Source organism: Stenella coeruleoalba (genome assembly GCF_951394435.1).
Source record: "Stenella coeruleoalba genome assembly, chromosome: 9".
Lineage (NCBI taxonomy): Eukaryota > Metazoa > Chordata > Mammalia > Artiodactyla > Delphinidae > Stenella > Stenella coeruleoalba.
In genome coordinates this window covers 91,692,376-91,710,708 of record NC_137155.1, presented here as the reverse complement: position 1 = coordinate 91,710,708, position 18,333 = coordinate 91,692,376, and the positions used below count along the sequence as shown (strand labels likewise).

The 18,333-nt window shown below is 42.9% G+C and overlaps 2 protein-coding genes across 4 annotated transcripts in view; both read left to right on the top strand.

The window, feature by feature from the left end:
- Positions 1–11,955, top strand: part of SLC37A3 (solute carrier family 37 member 3) — a 78,307-nt gene extending 66,352 nt beyond the window's left edge. The window contains exon 15 of the mRNA XM_079930976.1: positions 11,758–11,955. Within this exon, the coding sequence (XP_079787102.1) occupies positions 11,758–11,820 (63 nt within the window). The 3' untranslated portion in view covers positions 11,821–11,955. The remainder of the gene's footprint in view (positions 1–11,757) is intronic.
- Positions 11,822–18,333, top strand: part of KDM7A (lysine demethylase 7A) — a gene marked incomplete at its 5' end in the record, with an annotated part of 160,877 nt that continues 154,365 nt past the window's right edge. The window contains 3 exons of one of the 3 annotated variants that reach the window (XM_079930970.1): positions 11,822–11,873; positions 15,575–15,638; positions 17,357–17,526. In XM_079930970.1, the coding sequence (XP_079787096.1) occupies positions 17,445–17,526 (82 nt within the window). Of the gene's footprint in view, positions 11,874–12,355; positions 12,388–15,574; positions 15,639–17,356; positions 17,527–17,617; positions 17,636–18,333 lie in introns of those variants that run through there. The other 2 variants (XM_079930971.1, XM_079930973.1) reach the window with 2 other exon arrangements.

The following is an 18,333-nucleotide window of genomic DNA, read 5'->3' as shown; positions in this document are numbered from 1 at the left end:
TGTGGAGCCATCTTCCTTCTTCTCCACTAAAAAATTGTCTCTTCGAATAGATAAAGAAGATGTGGTACATATATACAATGGAATATTACTCAGCCATAAAAAGGAACGAAATTGGGTCATTTGTAGACATGGATGGATCTAGAGACTGTCATACAGAGTGATGTAAGTCAGAAAGAGAAAAACAAATATTGTATATTAACGCATATATGTGGAACCTAGAAAAATGGTACAGGTGAACCAGTTTGCAGGGCAGAAATACAGACACAGATGTACAGAACAAACGTATGGACACCAAGTGGGGAAGGCGGAGGTGGTGGTAGTGGTGATGGGATGAATTGGGAGATTGGGATGGACATATATACACTAATATGTATAAAATAGATAACTAATAAGAACCTGCTGTATAAAAATAAATGAAATGAAATTCAAAAAAATATGTTTATTCATCCAAAATGCAAAAAGTTAAATGTATATATATTTTAAAAAATTGTCTCTTTACTTTCTCCCACCCTTTCCCCCTTCACTTCTGTCTACATCATCCTGACCTTGTGCCAGGTCTCTCCACCCTTCTCCCTCTTATCTTCTTCTGCCCCATCACTTCACTCTTCTTTCTTTCTCTAATCTCCAGTCTCCCACAGGGCACCAATTCTTTCTAGTCCTTCAGTCTCTCCTAACCTAAAAACACAGACAAAAACCACGAATCAAAATGATGCCGCAAAACCTTTCCCCTCAACATACAACCCTCTCTCTTCATCTTCACTGTTAAATGAATTGAAAATCCTCTATACCCTAAATAATGCGCCACCACCTTCTGCCCCATTCTGACCCTCCCTCTCCACTTGCAACCATCGGCTTCTATGCATTACTCTCCAAGGAGCCCCCTTCCTGTCCCCACTCGCTCCTTCATTCCCATCCTGTGGCCACTAGTCAGGTCCAGACCTTCCTTGTCTCTCACCTGGCTGTTTAGGGGCCTCTGTCTCCTCTTTTCAATATATTTTGTACACCAATGCCTAGCTAATCAATCTCAGGGACAACTTCGAGAACTTCGTTCTTCTGCTCAAAATTAAATGGAAAATTCTTGATTTAGCAATCATGGCATCCTGTCCCCAGTCCCCTCCTACCTTTCCAGCTACCTCTCTACTTGGCCTGGACTCCATACTAAAATATACCCTCTGTTGTTCTTCCTCTAAACCTTGACTCAAGCTACTTCTTCTGGAGCAGCCTCGCCTTCTTACCTGTCTTTCAAAGCTCAGCTCAAGTTCCATTACCTTCATGAATCCTTTAGAGATTCCCATGACCAGGTGTTATCTCCCCTCTGAATTTCTTTTTTTTTTTTTAAATCTACCAAGCTCATTTTATTTTATTTTTTATAAATTTATTTATTTATTTGGCTGCGTTGGGTTTTTGTTGCTGCGCGCAGGCTTTCTCTAGTTGTGGTGAGCAGGGGCTACTCTTTGTTGCGGTGTGCAGGCTTCTCATTGTGGTGGCTTCTCTTGTTGTGGAGCATGGGCTCTAGGCGTGCGGGCTTCATAGTTGTGGCTCACGGGCTCTAGAGTGCAGGCTCAGTAGTTGTGGTGCACGGGCTTAGTTGCTCCGTGGCATGTGGGATCTTCCCGGACCAGGGCTTGAACCCATGTCCCCGGCATTGGCAGGCGGATTCTTAACCACTGCGCCACCAGGGAAGTCCCCATCTCAACCATTTTTAAGTGTACAATTCAGTGGCATAAATTACATTCACAGTGTTGTGCAACCATCACCACTGTCTTTTTCTAAAATGTTTTCATCACCCCAAACAGAAACTCTATAGCCATTAAGCAATAACTCCCCAGCCCGTGGTAACCTCTTATCTACTTTCTGTCTATGAATCTGCCTCTTCTAGATATTTCATATAAGTGGAATCATATAATATTTGTGCTTTTATGTCTGGTTTATTTCACTTAGTATAACATTTTCAAGGTTCATCCGTGTTATATTAAGTACCAATACTTCACTCCTTTTTATAGCTGATTAACATCCCACGGTGTGGCTGTACCACATTTTTATCTGTTTGTCTGTTGATGGACACTTAGGTTGTTTCTACCTTTTAGCTATTGTGAATAATGCTGCAGTGAACACTGGCATAAAAATGTCTGTCTGAGTCCCTGTTTTCAGTTTTTCTGGGTATATACCTAGGGATAGAATAGCTGAGTCATATGGTAATTCTATGTTTAGCTTTTTTAGGAACCCAGTGTAGAGTTTTTAAAATTCAAATTACTTAATGACTTTTAAAAATGAGGAATTACACATAAAATCAGATTTTTTCCTAATTTCTCTTGAAAAAAAATGAGAAAGTCTGGCTCTCCTGGGTCCACGTCTCTGTAGCGATATGATCTGCTGGGGATGAGTGGGGAACAGTCAGTGTAGATGAGGTGTCTGGTCTCGGCTCAACAAGGTCATTATCCAGCTGGTATCAGATGTTGGCACCCCCTGTCTGGGCCTAGTTCTAAGACTTTGCTCTAGTCCCCTCCCTTCATTGTGTCTTCCCAACCCGCCCATACGGACACTATTTCCCTCCTGTGATCGTGCTCACCCCGTGTTATTATTTGTGTACATGCTGTTCCTCTCCCTGTCTAGGCTGTAATTATCTGAGGGCAGAGTACCTGTTTTTTTATCTCTGATTTACCAGAACTGACTGGCACATTGTTTATACCCAAAGTCTTAATTATATTGAATTTTTGTTTTAAAATATTTTAAATTAATTTTTATTGGTGTATGGCTGACAATGTTGTATTAGTTTCTGCTGTACAGCAAAGTAAATCAGTTATACATATACATATATTGAATTTTTTAAATTGAACAGTTGAGGTTTAGGGCAGAACTAATTTGTACAGTTATGACTGAGTCAAGCAAGTGCTAGATTGCATTATGGCATGTTATAAGAAAAGGGAAAAAGTCTAAAATTGGGGAAATGAATTATAGATTACAGGCAATGCAGGAAGGGCTAACCACTTCCTCATTTAAAATATTTCTTCATGAGAGTTTTCTTTTTTATCATTCTAGGCTGTAGTCTGAAGAAAATCATCTAAAAGATGTTTTATGGAAAACTGATGTACAGTATCATAGAACAAGTTAATAAGAAATAGAATTAAAGTGTAATGTCTATACCCATATGCAAGAGAATAAATTTGGACCCCTACCTCACATCATATACAAAAAATAACTCAGAATAGATCGCTGTAAAGTAGTGCAGCCACTATGGAAAACAGGATGGAGTTTCCTTAAAAAAACAAAAATATGGCTTCCCTGGTGGTGCAGTGGTTGAGAGTCCGCCTGCCGATGTAGGGGAGATGGGTTCGGGACATGGGTTCGTGCCCCAGTCCGGGAAGATCCCACATGCCACGGAGCGGCTGGGCCCATGAGCCATGGCCGCTGAGCCTGCGCGTCCGGAGCCTGTGCTCTGCAATGGGAGAGGCCACAACAGTGAGAGGCCTGCATACCACAAAAAAAAAAAAAAAAAAAAAATAGAGCTACCATATGATCCAGCAGTCCCACTCCTGGGCATATATCTGGAAAAGATGAAAACTCTAATTTGAAAAGATACAAGTACCCCAGTGTTCATAGGAGCACTATTTACAGTAGCCAAGACATGGAAACAACCTAAGTGTCTGTGAACAGACAATTGGTTTAAGAAGATGTGGTATGTATAAACAATGGACTGTTACTCAACCATAAAAAAGAATGAAATAATGCCATTTATAGCAACATGGATGGACCTAGAGAATATCTTACTAAGTGAAGTAAGTCAGACAGAGAAAGACAAACATCATATGATATCACTTATATGTGGAATATTAAAAAATGATGCAAATGAACTTATTTACAAAACAGAAGTAGACTCACAGGCATAGAAAACAAATTTATGTTTATCAAAGGAGAAAGGGAGGTGGGAGGGATAAATTAGGAACATGGGATTAACAGAGATGAACTATTATATGTAAAACATAAGCAACGAGGATTTACTGTATAGTACACGGAACTATATTCAATATCTTGTAATAACCTATAATGGAAAATAATCTGAAAAAATATAGATAACTGAATCACTTTGCTGTACACCTGAAATTAATACAGTATTGTAAATCAACTATATTTCAATTAAGAAAGAGATTGTCACCTAAATGTAAGAGCGAAACCATAAAACCCTTAGAAGAAAACGTAGGAGTAAATCTTTGAGTCAGGCAGTGGTTTCTTAGATAAAGGAGAAGCAACAAAAGAAAAAAATAAACAAATTGGACTTCATCAAATTGAAAACTTTTGTGTTTCAAAGGACACCATTGAGAAAATGAAAAAGCTCATGGAATGGGAGACCATACTTGCAAATCATAAATCTAATAAGGAAATTACATCCAGAATATATAAAGAGCTCTGACAACTCAACAGTAAAAGGAAAAATAACCCAATTAAAAAATAGGCAAAGAGGGCTTCCCTGGTGGCGCAGTGGTTAGGGGTCCTCCTACCAGTGCAGGGGACATGGGTTCGAGCCCTGATCCAAGAAGATCCCACATGCCGCAGAGCAACTAAGCCCGTGAGCCACAACTACTGAGCCTGCGCTCTAGAGCCCGCGAACCACAACTACTGAAGCCCGCGCGCCTAGAGCCCGTGTTCTGCAACAAGAGAAGCCACCACAATGAGAAGCCCGCACACTGCAGCGAAGAGTAGCCCCCGCTCGCCGCAACTAGAGCAAGCCCGCGCACAGCAGTGAAGACCCAACACAGCCAAAAATAAATAAGTATTTTAAAAAATAGGCGAATCTGAAGAGATATTTCTCCAAAGAAGTTATACTGAGCACCTGAAAAAGTTTAACATCATTAGTTATTGGAGAAATGCAAATCAAAACCACAATGAGATACCTACCACTTCATACTCACTAGGATGGCTATAATATATTTTTTTTAAATGACAATAACAAATGTTGGAGAATTTATGGAGAAACTGGAACCCTCATCCATTGCTGGTAGGTTTGTAAATGGTGTAGCCACTTTGGAAAACAGTTAGGTGGTTCCTTAAAATGTTAAAATAGAGTTACCATGTAATCCAGCAATTCTACTCTTAGGTAAATTAGCAAGAGAAATACAAACATATGTCCACGCAAAAACTTGTACACAAGTGTTCATTGCACCATTATTCATAATAGCCCAAAATTGGAAGCAACCCAAATTTTCATCAACTAGTGAATGGATAAACAAAATACAGTATATCCATGCAATGGAATATTACTCAGCCAGAAAAAGGAATGAAGTATTGGTACATGCTCTAACATAGATGCATCTTGTAAGCATTATGCCAAGTGAAATAAGTCAGACACGAGAGACTATGTGTGTGATGATTCCATTTATATGAAATGTTCACAATAGGCAAATCTATAGAGGTATAAAGTAGCTTAGTAGTTGTCTGGGGCTGGGGGGTACGGGAGTAAGGAGTGACTGCTCACTGGTACAGGGTTTCTTTTTTGGGGCGATGAAAATGTTCTAAAACTGGATCGTAGTGATGGTTGTACAACTTTGTGAATATATTAGAAATCACTGAACTGAAAAAAATAGAAAAGAAACAGAGGACCCAGACATAAAATGCTATTCATTCCTCTTACATAGCTAATAAAGTACACAGTACTCAAAGATAACCAAAAAAAAAAATGCGTCTGAAGTAGTTTAGACTAAAGCATTTACACATGACCTGGAATGATGCCTTGAGTTTGCTTTAAAATGCCCCAGACATCCTTCCATGCAAAATAAACTTGGGTGGGAGTTGGATGAAATAAAATGGACAAAATATGGGTAATTGTTGAGGCTGTAGGATGGGCACGTGGAGTTTATTATACTGCTCTATTTTTGTGAATGTGAAAAAAAATTTTCCCATAATAAAAGTTTAAAAAAAAGTCTAAGGGCTTCCCTGGTGGTGCAGTGGTTGAGAATCTGCCTGCCAATGCAGAGGACAAGGGTTCAAACCCTGGTCTGGGAAGATGCCACATGCCACAGAGCAGCTGGGCCCATGCACCACAACTACTGAGCCCGCGTTCTAGAGCCCGTGCTCCACAGCAGGGGAAGCCACTGCAGTGAGAAGCCTGCGCACCGCAACAGAGTAGCCCCCGCTCGCCGCAGCTAGAGAAAGCCCGTGCGCAACAACAAAGACCCAACGCAGCCAAAAAAAAAAAGAAAAAAGAAAAAAAAGTCTAAGACATCTGCAATTCGGTAGTTACATACAAAGTATGTCTGTGTTTGTTTGGGGAGCTCCATGTGGAGAGCTGTGACTGTGGACTCCGTGGGGTCCCAGGCATGTGTACCCACGTGGATGAGGAGGGATGAGGGTTTTACCTGGAGGAGAGGCCAGAGCACTTTGGGGATGTGTTAGTTTCCTAGGGCTGCTGTACAAGGTTCCACAAACCGGCGGGCTTAAAATCACAGAAATTTATTCCCTCGTAATTCTGAAGGCTTAGAAGTTTCAAATCAAGGTGTCAGCGGAGCCAGGCTCTCTCTGAGGCTCTAGGGAAGGATCCTTCCTTGCCTTCTATAGCTGGCAATCCTTGGGGTTCCTGGCTTACAGATGCACCCCTCCAATCTCTGCCTCTGCTGTCACGTGGCCCTTTCCCCGCCTCTCATCATGTGATCCTCCATCTGTGTGTCTGTCTCCAACTCTGTTTTCCCTATTCCCAAGGGCACCCCCCTAACTGAATGTGACCGCATTTTAACTTGGCCTCTGCAAAGACCCTGTTTCCAAATAAGGCCATGTTCACAGGGAGCAGGGGTTAGGAACCCAACATGTCTTTTTTTTTTTTTAAGGGTTTTTTTTTTTTTTTGCGGTACGCGGGCCTCTCACTGCTGTGGGCTCTCCTGTTGCGGAGCACAGGCTCCGCACGCGCAGGCTCAGCGGCCATGGCTCATGGGTCCAGCCGCTCCGCGGCACGTGGGATCTTCCCGGACTGGGGCACGAACCCGTGTCCCCTGCATTGGCAGGCGGACTCTCAACCACTGCGCCACCAGGGAAGCCCCCAACATGTCTTTTGGGGGGTGAGAGGGACACAGTTCAACCCATGCAAGGGCACAAGGCAGAATAAGCAGAAGGAAGAAGCCAGGTTCTCATCAGTGCATGTCTCTACAGCTGGGGCGTCAGCTGCCCCACAGGCAGGCCACAGTGGACACTGTGTTGGCAATGACTAGACTTGAGCAAAATGCATCCCTCCCCAGCCAGCTTTATCTTTCCCAAACCGAGACAAGCCTTTTCCGGGACCCATTTCCCACTCGGCAGCCTTGACTGATGAATGACACATCGAGACTCTTCCAGTCCATCCTTTCACCAGAATGTTCTTGGGGATAATTCTAAGCAGTATGCACTTGAGATATAGCTCAGAAAAGGTCCGTTTCCTCCTCTCTGACACAGACACACACAGCACTTTTAGAGTTTATCTTTTGAGTCGGCTGCTGAAGTTATTTTAGACTCTACAGTTAAATTGACCCAGAAATCATTCCTCCTTTGAAATTTCCTCTGAAATGTTATTCACTCCGGCTCTAACTGAGGATTGCATTGTGCTGTTCCTTGCTCTGTAATCTTACTCTGGCCTTTGACCAAAAGCAGTAAAATCAGACCTCCATCTTAAATGGTTCTTAAAACATATATAATATATTCTAGTAACTCAGATATCTGATAATTGCCGTGAAGTTCCAGATACTTGCTCGCTTGAAGAGTTTCGTGGAGGCAGGGCAAGCTCCTCCGTGCTCATGAACTGTGTGGGCCACGGACTGTTGGTGACTTTGCAGAGGACGTTGGAGGGAATAGAGGTATGAGGAGAAGGGGCTGGGCTTTGGGCTCCTTCACGTCCTCCGTAGCCATCTTTAACCTGGATTTTGGATCCAATTGATACGAATGATTTTCAACGCTTTTTTTTTTTTTTTTTTTTTTTTGCGGTACGCGGGCCTCTCACTGTTGTGGCCTCTCCCGTTGCGGAGTACAGGCTCCGGACGCGCAGGCTCAGTGGCCATGGCTCACGGGCCCAGCCACTCCACGGCATGTGGGATCTTCCCAGACCGGGCACGAACCCGTGTCCCCTGCATCGGCAGGTGGACTCCCAACCACTGCGCCACCAGGGAAGCCCAACCCATTTGTTTTCATCTCATTGCTCTTGGAGGAGTGGGAAAGGCCTAAGCAAGAAGGAGCTGATGCTGTTTGGAGGAGAGGGAGGGAGGAGGCTGCCTGACCCAGGTGCAGGGAGACGACAGCCAGGGCGAACTTGGCCGCTGGTCTGGAGCTTAGATGCGAACCACTGTGGGCTCCTGGGCAGAGATGAAGAGACTGGTGAGCACGAGATGAAACATTGATCCCTGGTGCCCCGGCCCCTGTGTACAAGCAGAGGTTAAGCCAATAGCAGTATCCATACAAGGCCGATAGTGATATTTTAAGAGCATCCACGTATTGCCTGCGTCCTCAGAGCGAGGCACTGTGCTCACAGCTTTACGTGCACTGGGAACCTGCCAGCCACACTGACTTTCTGTACTGTGTATGAGACTAATTCATCCTTTTACCTTGGGTGGGCTCTTCCATCTAGTTTTTCAACCGATTTACAGAAGGTTCTCAGTTTTACAGTAAAGCTTGTTTCTCCCTTCTCCTATGGTGCAGTTAATATACTGTATACAATTTGTAGAAAGTCTGTTTACAGAAGGCTCTGTAAGAAGATCCCTTTTCTTGAAAGCACAGAAACATGAATAACAGAAAGGCTCAGAGTCCATTGATGGTTCACTTATCACAAGCAATATTGAATGCGATAGAATTAATTGTACCACTAGAAGGGCCTGGGACTGAGGTCCTAGGAGCTTTTTATAACTGGATTGAAAGGATCCATAGACTCACCCCTGACATCCAGTCAGAAGCTCACCTAACCCACAATAGAACCGGGGGAATATTTTTTTAACTATCCTTTAAAAAAGATCTTCCGAGGCGAGCCCATTATTTCCTTTGTTAGTTTGGATCAGAGTCTAATAGCCCCAACAAGTCAAAGTTGCTTTGCACTCTTGCTATGATTTGAGTCTATTCCTTTTATGTCATGTTCTCAGTGGAGGTGGAAAAGACACTGTCACCTCGATGTATGTATACCTGTTAAATTCCTGAAAACTGCTGTTAACTCTCACATTAAAATGATTGCTACCTTCTTTTCTAGTGTGTGTTTCTGACCTCTTCGTTATTTATTGTTTTCTATTGGAATTTTTGGTTTCTGTATATTTCTTTTAACAAGAAGCACCTCAGTGTGTTCACATTGTAATTTCTTTGGCTTGTTTTGCATCTCCCTCTTCTCAAAAGACGCAGGGAAGAGCGTGTTCTATAAATTGCTGAAAACTCTGTGCAGACAGAGTGAAGGAAAGGGGTGGTGATATCTTATAGGAGACCAGAAATTCCCAGCCTCTGTCAGGCCAAGCAACAGCCCAACAAGGGCTTCTTACTTATTTCAGATCCGTGCTCTGAGCCCAGTTGACAGGGTTTAGTAAACCTAAGGTACCTTGAGTTACCTGGAGTACTGAGTGAACATTTGCTTGTTACTCTGTGGGCTTTATCCCAAGCTCTTGCCCATACCCTTAAGAATTTAGCAGGTTCTAGATGAGTGGCCCTGGAAGAGTATGATCTGCTGCTTTAGCCTGAATAACACCTCATGTCCCGCAGTGCAGTTTAAAAGCATGAGTACGTAGGACCAACCTCATACACTTTGTACCAGCTCTAAGGGACCTCCTGTACCACTGGGACGATCATTCCCCTGGGGCAGGTGTCCCACGTGTCTCCCACATCACTAGGGATCATCTGGAGGGCTTACGAACAACATTTAATGGAATGTTAATAGCCATGAATCTATTTTAATGTGTATTAGAAAAAAACATGACAAGCACATAAACCCCAAGACGTGAACTGTCTTCTCAAAAGTAATCAGAGTTGAAAAGTGAGCCAAGTTTTAAAACTATTAAACAGGTAAACACAGGAGGCAGCATGTGACTGGAGAGGGCTATGAAGGTGGGATCAGCCAGCTTCGGGTGTGGAGCCCCCGTGGAGGGAATGCAAAGACCCTGGACCCTCACGCTGCCCGCCACACCACACATCTCCCCTTCTCTCTTTGCTTTTCCTCTTTTTCATTCTCTCTTCAAGTTTCTCCTCTTCTGGGCTTTTTCTTACTCCCCCTTCTTCCTCAGAGCATCCCAGGTGGTCCTCTGGGTTTTAAGAGGGAGAAGGAAGAAAGCTCCCGTTTATTGATCGTTATTTGCTGGAAGGTCACAAACATAGTATTAGTGCGGTGTTGGGTGATTCCTCGGGAGTGCTTCTCAAATTTTAAAATGCCCATGATTAGGGATCATCTGGAGAGCTGGTTAAAATGCCGATTCTGGTCCAGTAGGTCTGGGGTAGGGCCAAGAATCTCGCATTTCTAACGAGCCCCCATGTGAGCCTGATGCTACTGGTCCAGGGCCCACACTTGGAGCAGCAGGGATTGAAAATGTGGCTCTACTTCTTTACGTAACTGTGAGCAGGAAAGGATATTTGTAGGAAGAGGATGAGCTCTGAAATCACCTCTTTTGTCGGCAGTGAAAGCAATATAACGATTAAGAACACTGTTTAGGGCTTCCCTGGTGGCGCAGTGGTTGAGAGTCCGCCTGCCAATGCAGGGGACACGGGTTCGTGCCCCGGTCCGGGAGGATCCCACATGCCGCGGAGCAGCTGGGCGCGTGAGTCACGGCCGCTGAGCCTGCGCGTCCGGAGCCCGTGCTCCGCGACGGGAGAGGCCACGACAGTGAGAGGCCCGCGTACCGCAAAAAAAAAAAAAAAGAACGCTGTTTACAAGTCCGCATGTCTTGCTCCATGTAACGAATACAGGACGGTCCCTTATACTGACCGAGCCAGTTTGTAATGAAAACTTTGGGCTTAAATTGTTGCTAGGGCACTGCTAGGGGAACCAGCCACACAGAGGGAACGTGTAACCTAATCTTATTATGTGTGAAATAAGGAGCTCTGGCCTTGGAGAGAAAGGAAGTGTTCTGTTTCACCCCCTTGCTCAGGTGACAGGCCAGCTCCGGCCTGGGCAGGCAAACCAAGGTGCCCTTTTCCATGCGGGGCTGCTGCAGAGCCCTTTCTCTGGGTACAGAAAATGGGGTTGTTGAACTCATCAGAGAGTATCTTGGTACGTCACATCTATTTGGTTATGAGAGCCAGACCTACCAGTGGGTTCCGAGGGTTACAGTAGATAACAGCGTTTAGGAAACAAGCCAGCTACATACAATAGGACCCAGAATGAGGTCATATTAAAAAAGGGACTCAATTCGGGCCCAGGCTATTTTAAAGGAACGGACCCTTGATGTTATCTCACCTGTAGAGATCAGAGAGAGATGCTATTGCGTGGCCCTGCAATTTTACAGTATCCTTTCTGTTAAGGCAGAAAAATCTACAGAAGCTAAAAAGCAAGGCCATCTTTTCTTTTTGAGATTCAGCTGGAGCCAGACACTAAGCAAACATCAAGCCCTTCTGTTGACACAAGGAGCCACATGACTGCAGAATATTAAATGCTAAAATGGTTCCTGGGGACCACATGATGGTGTTTAATTTGGTGTGGGGGCAGTTGATGTATTCCGGACTCTCTTCCACCAAACACACACCCATTCACAATGTTCCATGTCATTTCCAGGGATTAGTGGATTCCCTAGCAAATCCACGGATTTCGATTAAACACCTCTGATGTAGTACACTTCCTTCTTTTTGCAGATGAGAAAACAGGCGCCCAGACAGAAGGTGACTGACTGTTGGTCTCAGCAATGCTTGGGGTGAACTAATTAGAAAAGAGGATTTAAGAACCACAAATGTCCCCAGGGAAACCAGGGGTGAGTATCTGCACATAATTTATTTCTGAAGGCCCCGAAGCACAAGTGCCAAAAGTTTTTTGAAAGAGTTAGAACTTTGAGCTGGGAGAATCGCAGTATTAGCCAAATCACATTTGAAGAAAAGTAGAAATAACTGGGCCAGAAACGTATGGGACCTAGATTTTATGATGCGTTCAAAAGACCTAAGTGAGAAGCCCCACTGCTACTTGGTAACTGTGTGCTAAGCTGTAGTTTGGGGTGTTTTTTAGGGCAGGTAATAAATTTCTTTCAAAGTTTGAAGTCACATACCAGTGTGAATCTTCCACATTCCCCCAAACTACTCAGGCAAGGTGCCCCGTTGAAACAGAGGTCTCAGTTTGGCAACACACTTTGGGGTTCAGCCCCTAACACAATCCCTGGCAGAGTCTGGATGCTCAGTAAATATTTATTTGAATAAAGGGGTTTTATTTCACATTATGACAGTTTTCTGGAGATGAGAGATGCAGGAACCTGGAGAGCCACCAGTATACAATGTGTAAGTACACAGCGGAGAGCTGGGGTTCCTAGTGAAGGATTTAGAATCTCGCCAACATAATGTTGAACAAAAGAAGCCAGACGCAAAAGAATACATACAAGATGATTCCACTTATATGGAGAACACATATGGACCATATTAACCTATGCTATTAGTAACTGGAGTTCTAGTTACCTTTGGTGAGCAGGGGTTTGGTTATGGAGGGTATGTGGGAAAGAGGGCTTCAAGGTGCTGGCAACGTTGTTTCTTGACCTGGGTGCTGGGTACACCAGTGGATTCACTTTGTGATAGATAGTTCATCCAATGATACTCCTATGACTTAGCATGTTTTTTCTTCCAGTTTTGTTGAGATATAATTGACATACAGCAAGTAGAAGTTTGTGTACAGCATAGTGATTTGACTGACACACATCATGAAATGATTTCACAATAAGTTTAGTGAACACCCGTCATCTCATATGGATACAAAATTAAAGAAATAGAAAAAAATTTTTTCCATGTGATGAGAACTCTTAGGATTTACACTCTTAGCAACTTTCAGATATAACATACAGCAGTGTTAATTATATTTATCATGTTATACATTTCATCCCTCATTTTTATTTATCTTATAACTGAAATTTTATACCTTTTGACTGCCTTTAACCAATCCCCCCTCCCCCCATCCCCTGCCACTGGTAGCCACAAATCTGATCTCTTTTTCTATGCGTTGGTTTGTTTGTTTTTGAAGTACAGTTGACCTACAACACTATGTTAGTTCCTGTCACACAACATAGTGATTCAATATTTCTATACGTTTCAAAATGATCACCATGATAAGTCTAGTTACCATCGATCACCATACAAACATGTTACAAAGCTTTTGACTGTATTCCCCACCCTGTACATTTCATACCCACGACTCATTTATTTTGCACCTGGAAGTTTGTACCTCTTAATCTCCCTCACCTATTTTTTTTTTACTTTTTATTTCATATTGGAGTATAGTTGATTTACAATGTTGTGTTAGTTTCAGGTGTACAGCAAAGTGATTCAATTATACATGTACATATATCTATTCTTTTTCAGATTCTTTTCCCAGACTTAGCACTCTTTTATGTGTGTTGTACTTCAATAAAAATGTTCACTTAAAAACACACACACAATGAAGGATCTAGGCCAGTGCTTCTCAAACTTGAATGTGCATACAAGTCACCTGCTTATTTTATTAAGATGCAAACTTTTGACTCTTTTGGTCTTGTGTAGGGCATGAGAGTTTGCGTCACTAGGGGCTGGTATCTTCAGGATCTTTTCTGAGAGAGATCCAGAGGTCTGAGGAAAGTTTCCTGGGCCTCTCCTTACCTGCGGTGAAGGAGATGGGGTGCAGGGATGTTAACCTAGTAGGTTATTAACAGACAGAGCGTGGTTTCCAAGACCAGCCCATACTTGGGTGGGCTGTGAAATTTGCCTGCTCTCAGCACCTTTGCGGAGGATTTTCTGAGCGCTGGGTGGTGATCAGAGCCTAGAGTTGTGCCACTTGAGTGAAGTGACCAGCCGATGTCCAGCCCCTGCAGCCCACATTAGGGACCCTGGCCTGTCTGGCCCATAGAAGCCCCTGGCTTACCCCAAAGAGCACACACACTGAGGGTGTTGGGAGCCTGGCTCCCTCTGTCCACGTGCACGGGCGAAACGGGATTGTCAGCCATGACCACTGTGTAAGTGAATTGGACTTCCCAGCTCCTCTGTAAAACTCTGCAGGATATAGATGCCCAACTTATATCAAGAAAAACCATGATTTTGAGTGGAAAAAAAGCAAGTCACACACAATATGATTCCTTTCATAGAAGCAGTAAAGCCAGGCAAAACTAATCAATGCCTTGTTCAGGGATAGAGATGTAGCTAGTAAAATATAAAGAAAAGATAGGAAACGATTACTAAGTACTAAGGAGGTGGTATTCTCTGGAAACAGGAGAGGAAGAGGGGGCCACCCAGGGCCTTCCAAAGTGTTAGGAATATTCTGTATTTTCTACTAGTGGTGGGTTCATGGCTGTGTATTTTATTACTACTCTTTAAACTGTATAGTATATGCACATTATATATTCTCTTTTACTTGTATGCAATGTTCACAATCTAAAAATGAAAATGCAGTGTGGTATCCTTTTTTTTTTTTTTTTTTTTTTTATGCGGTACACAGGCCTCTCACTGTTGTGGCCTCTCCTGTTGCGGAGCACAGGCTCCGGACGCACAGGCTCAGCGGCCATGGCTCACGGGCCCAGCCACTCTGCGACACGTGGGATCTTCCCAGACCGGGGCACGAACCCGTGTCCCGTGCATTGGCAGGCGGACTCTCAACCACTGCGCCACCAGGGAAGCCCCAGTGTGGTATCTTAAGATAACATTTGACGTTGGTGTTTCTTTGTGTTTGACTCTTTTTAGGATATTCTGTTATTTTAAAATTTTTGACATAACAGAGTAAGCTGGCAACTATGATTTTTTGGAAGGACACTTTATTTTGAGATTCTGCTGCTCTTACATTTTGGATGTTAAACTGCCCTTTCCTTTGCTGGCATTTTAATGAAATATTGGTGATAGTAACAGTGATTTGGAAACAAAAACTCCCTTATAAGTTAAATAACAAATTGAAAACTGTAAATTACCCGCAGCCCTTTCCCTTTTTTAAAAAGTTAACTTGATCTGTGACATTAAAAAGACTGGGAACTGCAGGTTTAGAGAGCTTTTCTTTGGGAAAGGAAGACGTTGCCCTCCAGCTCTAAGGAGTTTGAAAATAAAAGACAGAAAGAAAGAAAGGGAGGGAGGAAAGGACAGATGGACGGAGGGGAGAAAGGAAGAAAAAGAAAAGGGGGCTGGGGTAGAGGGATAATGCCTGCAGAAGATGAAAAAGATGGGTAGAATCTACTAAAGTTTTTTCAAAGAGCTTTTCACATTCTCAGAACTTGTGTGTTAGTCTGGCAATCTTTCTCATGGTCTTAAAAGAAGAAAATGGAGTGGATTAAACAGAACTGCTATATGTTATATTTAGTAGGAAACCAGCAAGTGGAACTGTGTTGAAACTTTATTTTCCCCAAACGGAAGTTGTGTGTATGTACACTGCCACCAAGTAGCAGTGTTCACAGAATCCAAGAGGTAGAAGGGAATTTAGAGGTAATGTAATAACTATTATAATAACCTGCATTTATTGACCTTTTAGCTATGTGCCCTGTGTGAATGTTTTACTGACACCAGCTCATTTAATCTTCTTATCAACCTTAAGGGTAAGTGCTTATCCCATCTTATTTTATTTTAGATAATGACTTATAATTTTATGTAAATATATACATATTTGGGGGGGTAGTTTTAGATTTACAGAAAATTTGCGAAGATAGTATAGAGAGTTCTCATATACTCTTCATCCAGCTTCCCCTAATGTTAATGTCTTATATAACCATGGTGGATTTGTCAAAACTAAGAGGTTAACATTGATATACTACTATTAACTCAAATGTAGATTTTATTAGGATTTCACCAGTTTTTCCACTAATGTCTTTTTCCTGTTCTAGAACCCAATCAAGAAAGAGCATAATAGTTCGTTGTCCTGTCTCTTTAGTCCCCTTTGATCTGTGACAGCTTCTTAGTTTTCCCTTAAGATGATATATTCAATTATAAAAACTTCAAGTCCAAAGGAAATTGATACAGGGTGAAAAGGAAACGTACAGAAGGGGAGAGAATATTCGCAAACTATATATCTGATAAGGGATTAATATCCAGAATACATAAAGAACTCCTACAACTCACTACCAAAAAACCTGATTAACAAATGGGCAAAGGACTTGAATAGACATTCCTCCAAAGAAGACATGAAAATAGCCAACAAGCACATGAAAAGATGTTCAACATCATTAATCATCAGGGGAATGCGAATCAAACCACAATGAGATATCACCTCACGACCATTAGGATGGCCACAATCAAATCGAACGAACCAAACAAATAACCCAAAAAACCCCCCAAGTGTTGGTGAGGATATGGAGAAATTGGAAACCTGGTGCACTCTTAGTAGGAATGTAAAATGGTATAGCCACCATGGAAAACAGTATAGAGTTGCCTCAAAAAATGGAAAATAGAATTATTATATGATCCAGAAATACCACTTCCGGGCATATATCCAAAATAATTGAAAACATGATCTCAAAGGGATATTTGTATACCCAGGTGTTTTTCACCATAGCCAAGAGGTGGAAGCAACCTAAGTGTCCATTGATGCATGAATGGGTAAAGAAAATGTGATTGGTACACACACACACAATGGAGTATTATTCAGCCTTAAAAAAGAAGGAAATCCTGCCATATACTCCTAGGTGGACGAACCTTAAGGACATTATGCTAAGTGAAATAAGCCAGACACAAAAGGACAAATACCTTATGATTCCACTTACACGAGGTACACAAAGTAGTCCAACTCTTGGAAAGTAGAAGGGTGGTTTCCGGGGGAGGGGGGAAAAGGGAGTTGTTTAATGGGTACAGAATTTCATTTCTGAGAGGTGAAAATGTCCTAGAGATTTACTATACAACAATGTGCATAAATACTACCGAACCGTACACTTAAATGTTGTTAAAGTGATAAATTTTATGTCATGTGTTTTTACCATAATAAAACAAGAAGTTCAAGCCTTATAGACAAGTACAAAGGAAAAAACAACAAACCAACCAGATAGAACAGGAGCTAACCTTTCTGAGCAGACCCTGTTCACGGTTCATATCCATTCACAGCCCTCCTACCTTCTTTCTTGCCGAGACCCAGTTTTGTTTTTGAATTTGCTCTCCAAGTGGTATTTGCTCAGGGAAGACGCCCTGCTTTGGAGACAGTTTTACTTACTCTTAAAAAGTGTAACATTTTGTTGTTGACATTGCATTTTCTGCCCCTGGATGTTGTTCTTGGAATGTGTCCCTTATCATATAAGCCACTTTTAGTTGGATATTGTGTTCCTTGCAGGCGAAATCACCCTCACTGATAACCTTGCCACACGTAGTAGACAGATGCAGCGCTACAATCCCACTGTGGAGAGATCTGGAGGACAGTGATGGAGGAAAATCTTCCCAGTGGGCAGAACTTGAGCAGTTCATCTGGTTGTTTGTTTTGCCTGGAAGGAGCAATGGCTAGAGGTATGGGTTTACATCGATTCGTGGGCTGTGGCTACTGGTTTGGCTGGACGGTCAGGGACTTGGAAGAACCATGATTGGAAAATTGATGACAAGGAGGTCTGGAGAACAGGTAGGCAAATAGGTTTCTCTGAATGGAAATGAAAGGGTGGACTCAGCAGAGGAGGATTTTAATAATCAGGTGGACAGAATGTCATTCTGTGGATGTCAGTCAGCCTCCTTCCCCAGCCAGTCCAGCCACTGCCCAATGTCAGGGATAAAGTTTATGCATGGGTCGTCAACATGGACTTCCACTCACCAAGGCTGATCTGGCTGTAACCACAGCCAAGTGCCCAGTCTGCCAGCACCAGAGACCAACACAGAGGACCTGATATGGCACTATTCTCCAGGGTGATCAGATAGTTACCTGGTGACAGATTGGTTACATTGGGCCACTTTCACCAAGGAAGGGGCAGAGTTTTGTTCTTACTAGAATGCTTACTCTGGTTATAGATATGCCTTTCCTGCCCACAATGCTTCGCCAAAACTACCACCTGTGGACTTACAGAGGGCCTTATCCACCATTAAGTTATTCCACACAGCAACAGCTCTGACTAGAAATTCATTTCACTGCAAATGAAGTGAGACAGTTGGCTCCTACTCATGGAATTCATTGATCTGAGCATATCCCCCATTATCTGGAAGGAGCTGGCTTGATAGAATTGTGGAAAGGCCACTTCACAATGTGGGTGAGGAGGAGGTCTGGGAAGCAGAAGATCCCAGGGGCGCCTCTTAGAACTACTATGTCCTGTGATTAAAGTTCATGGAAAA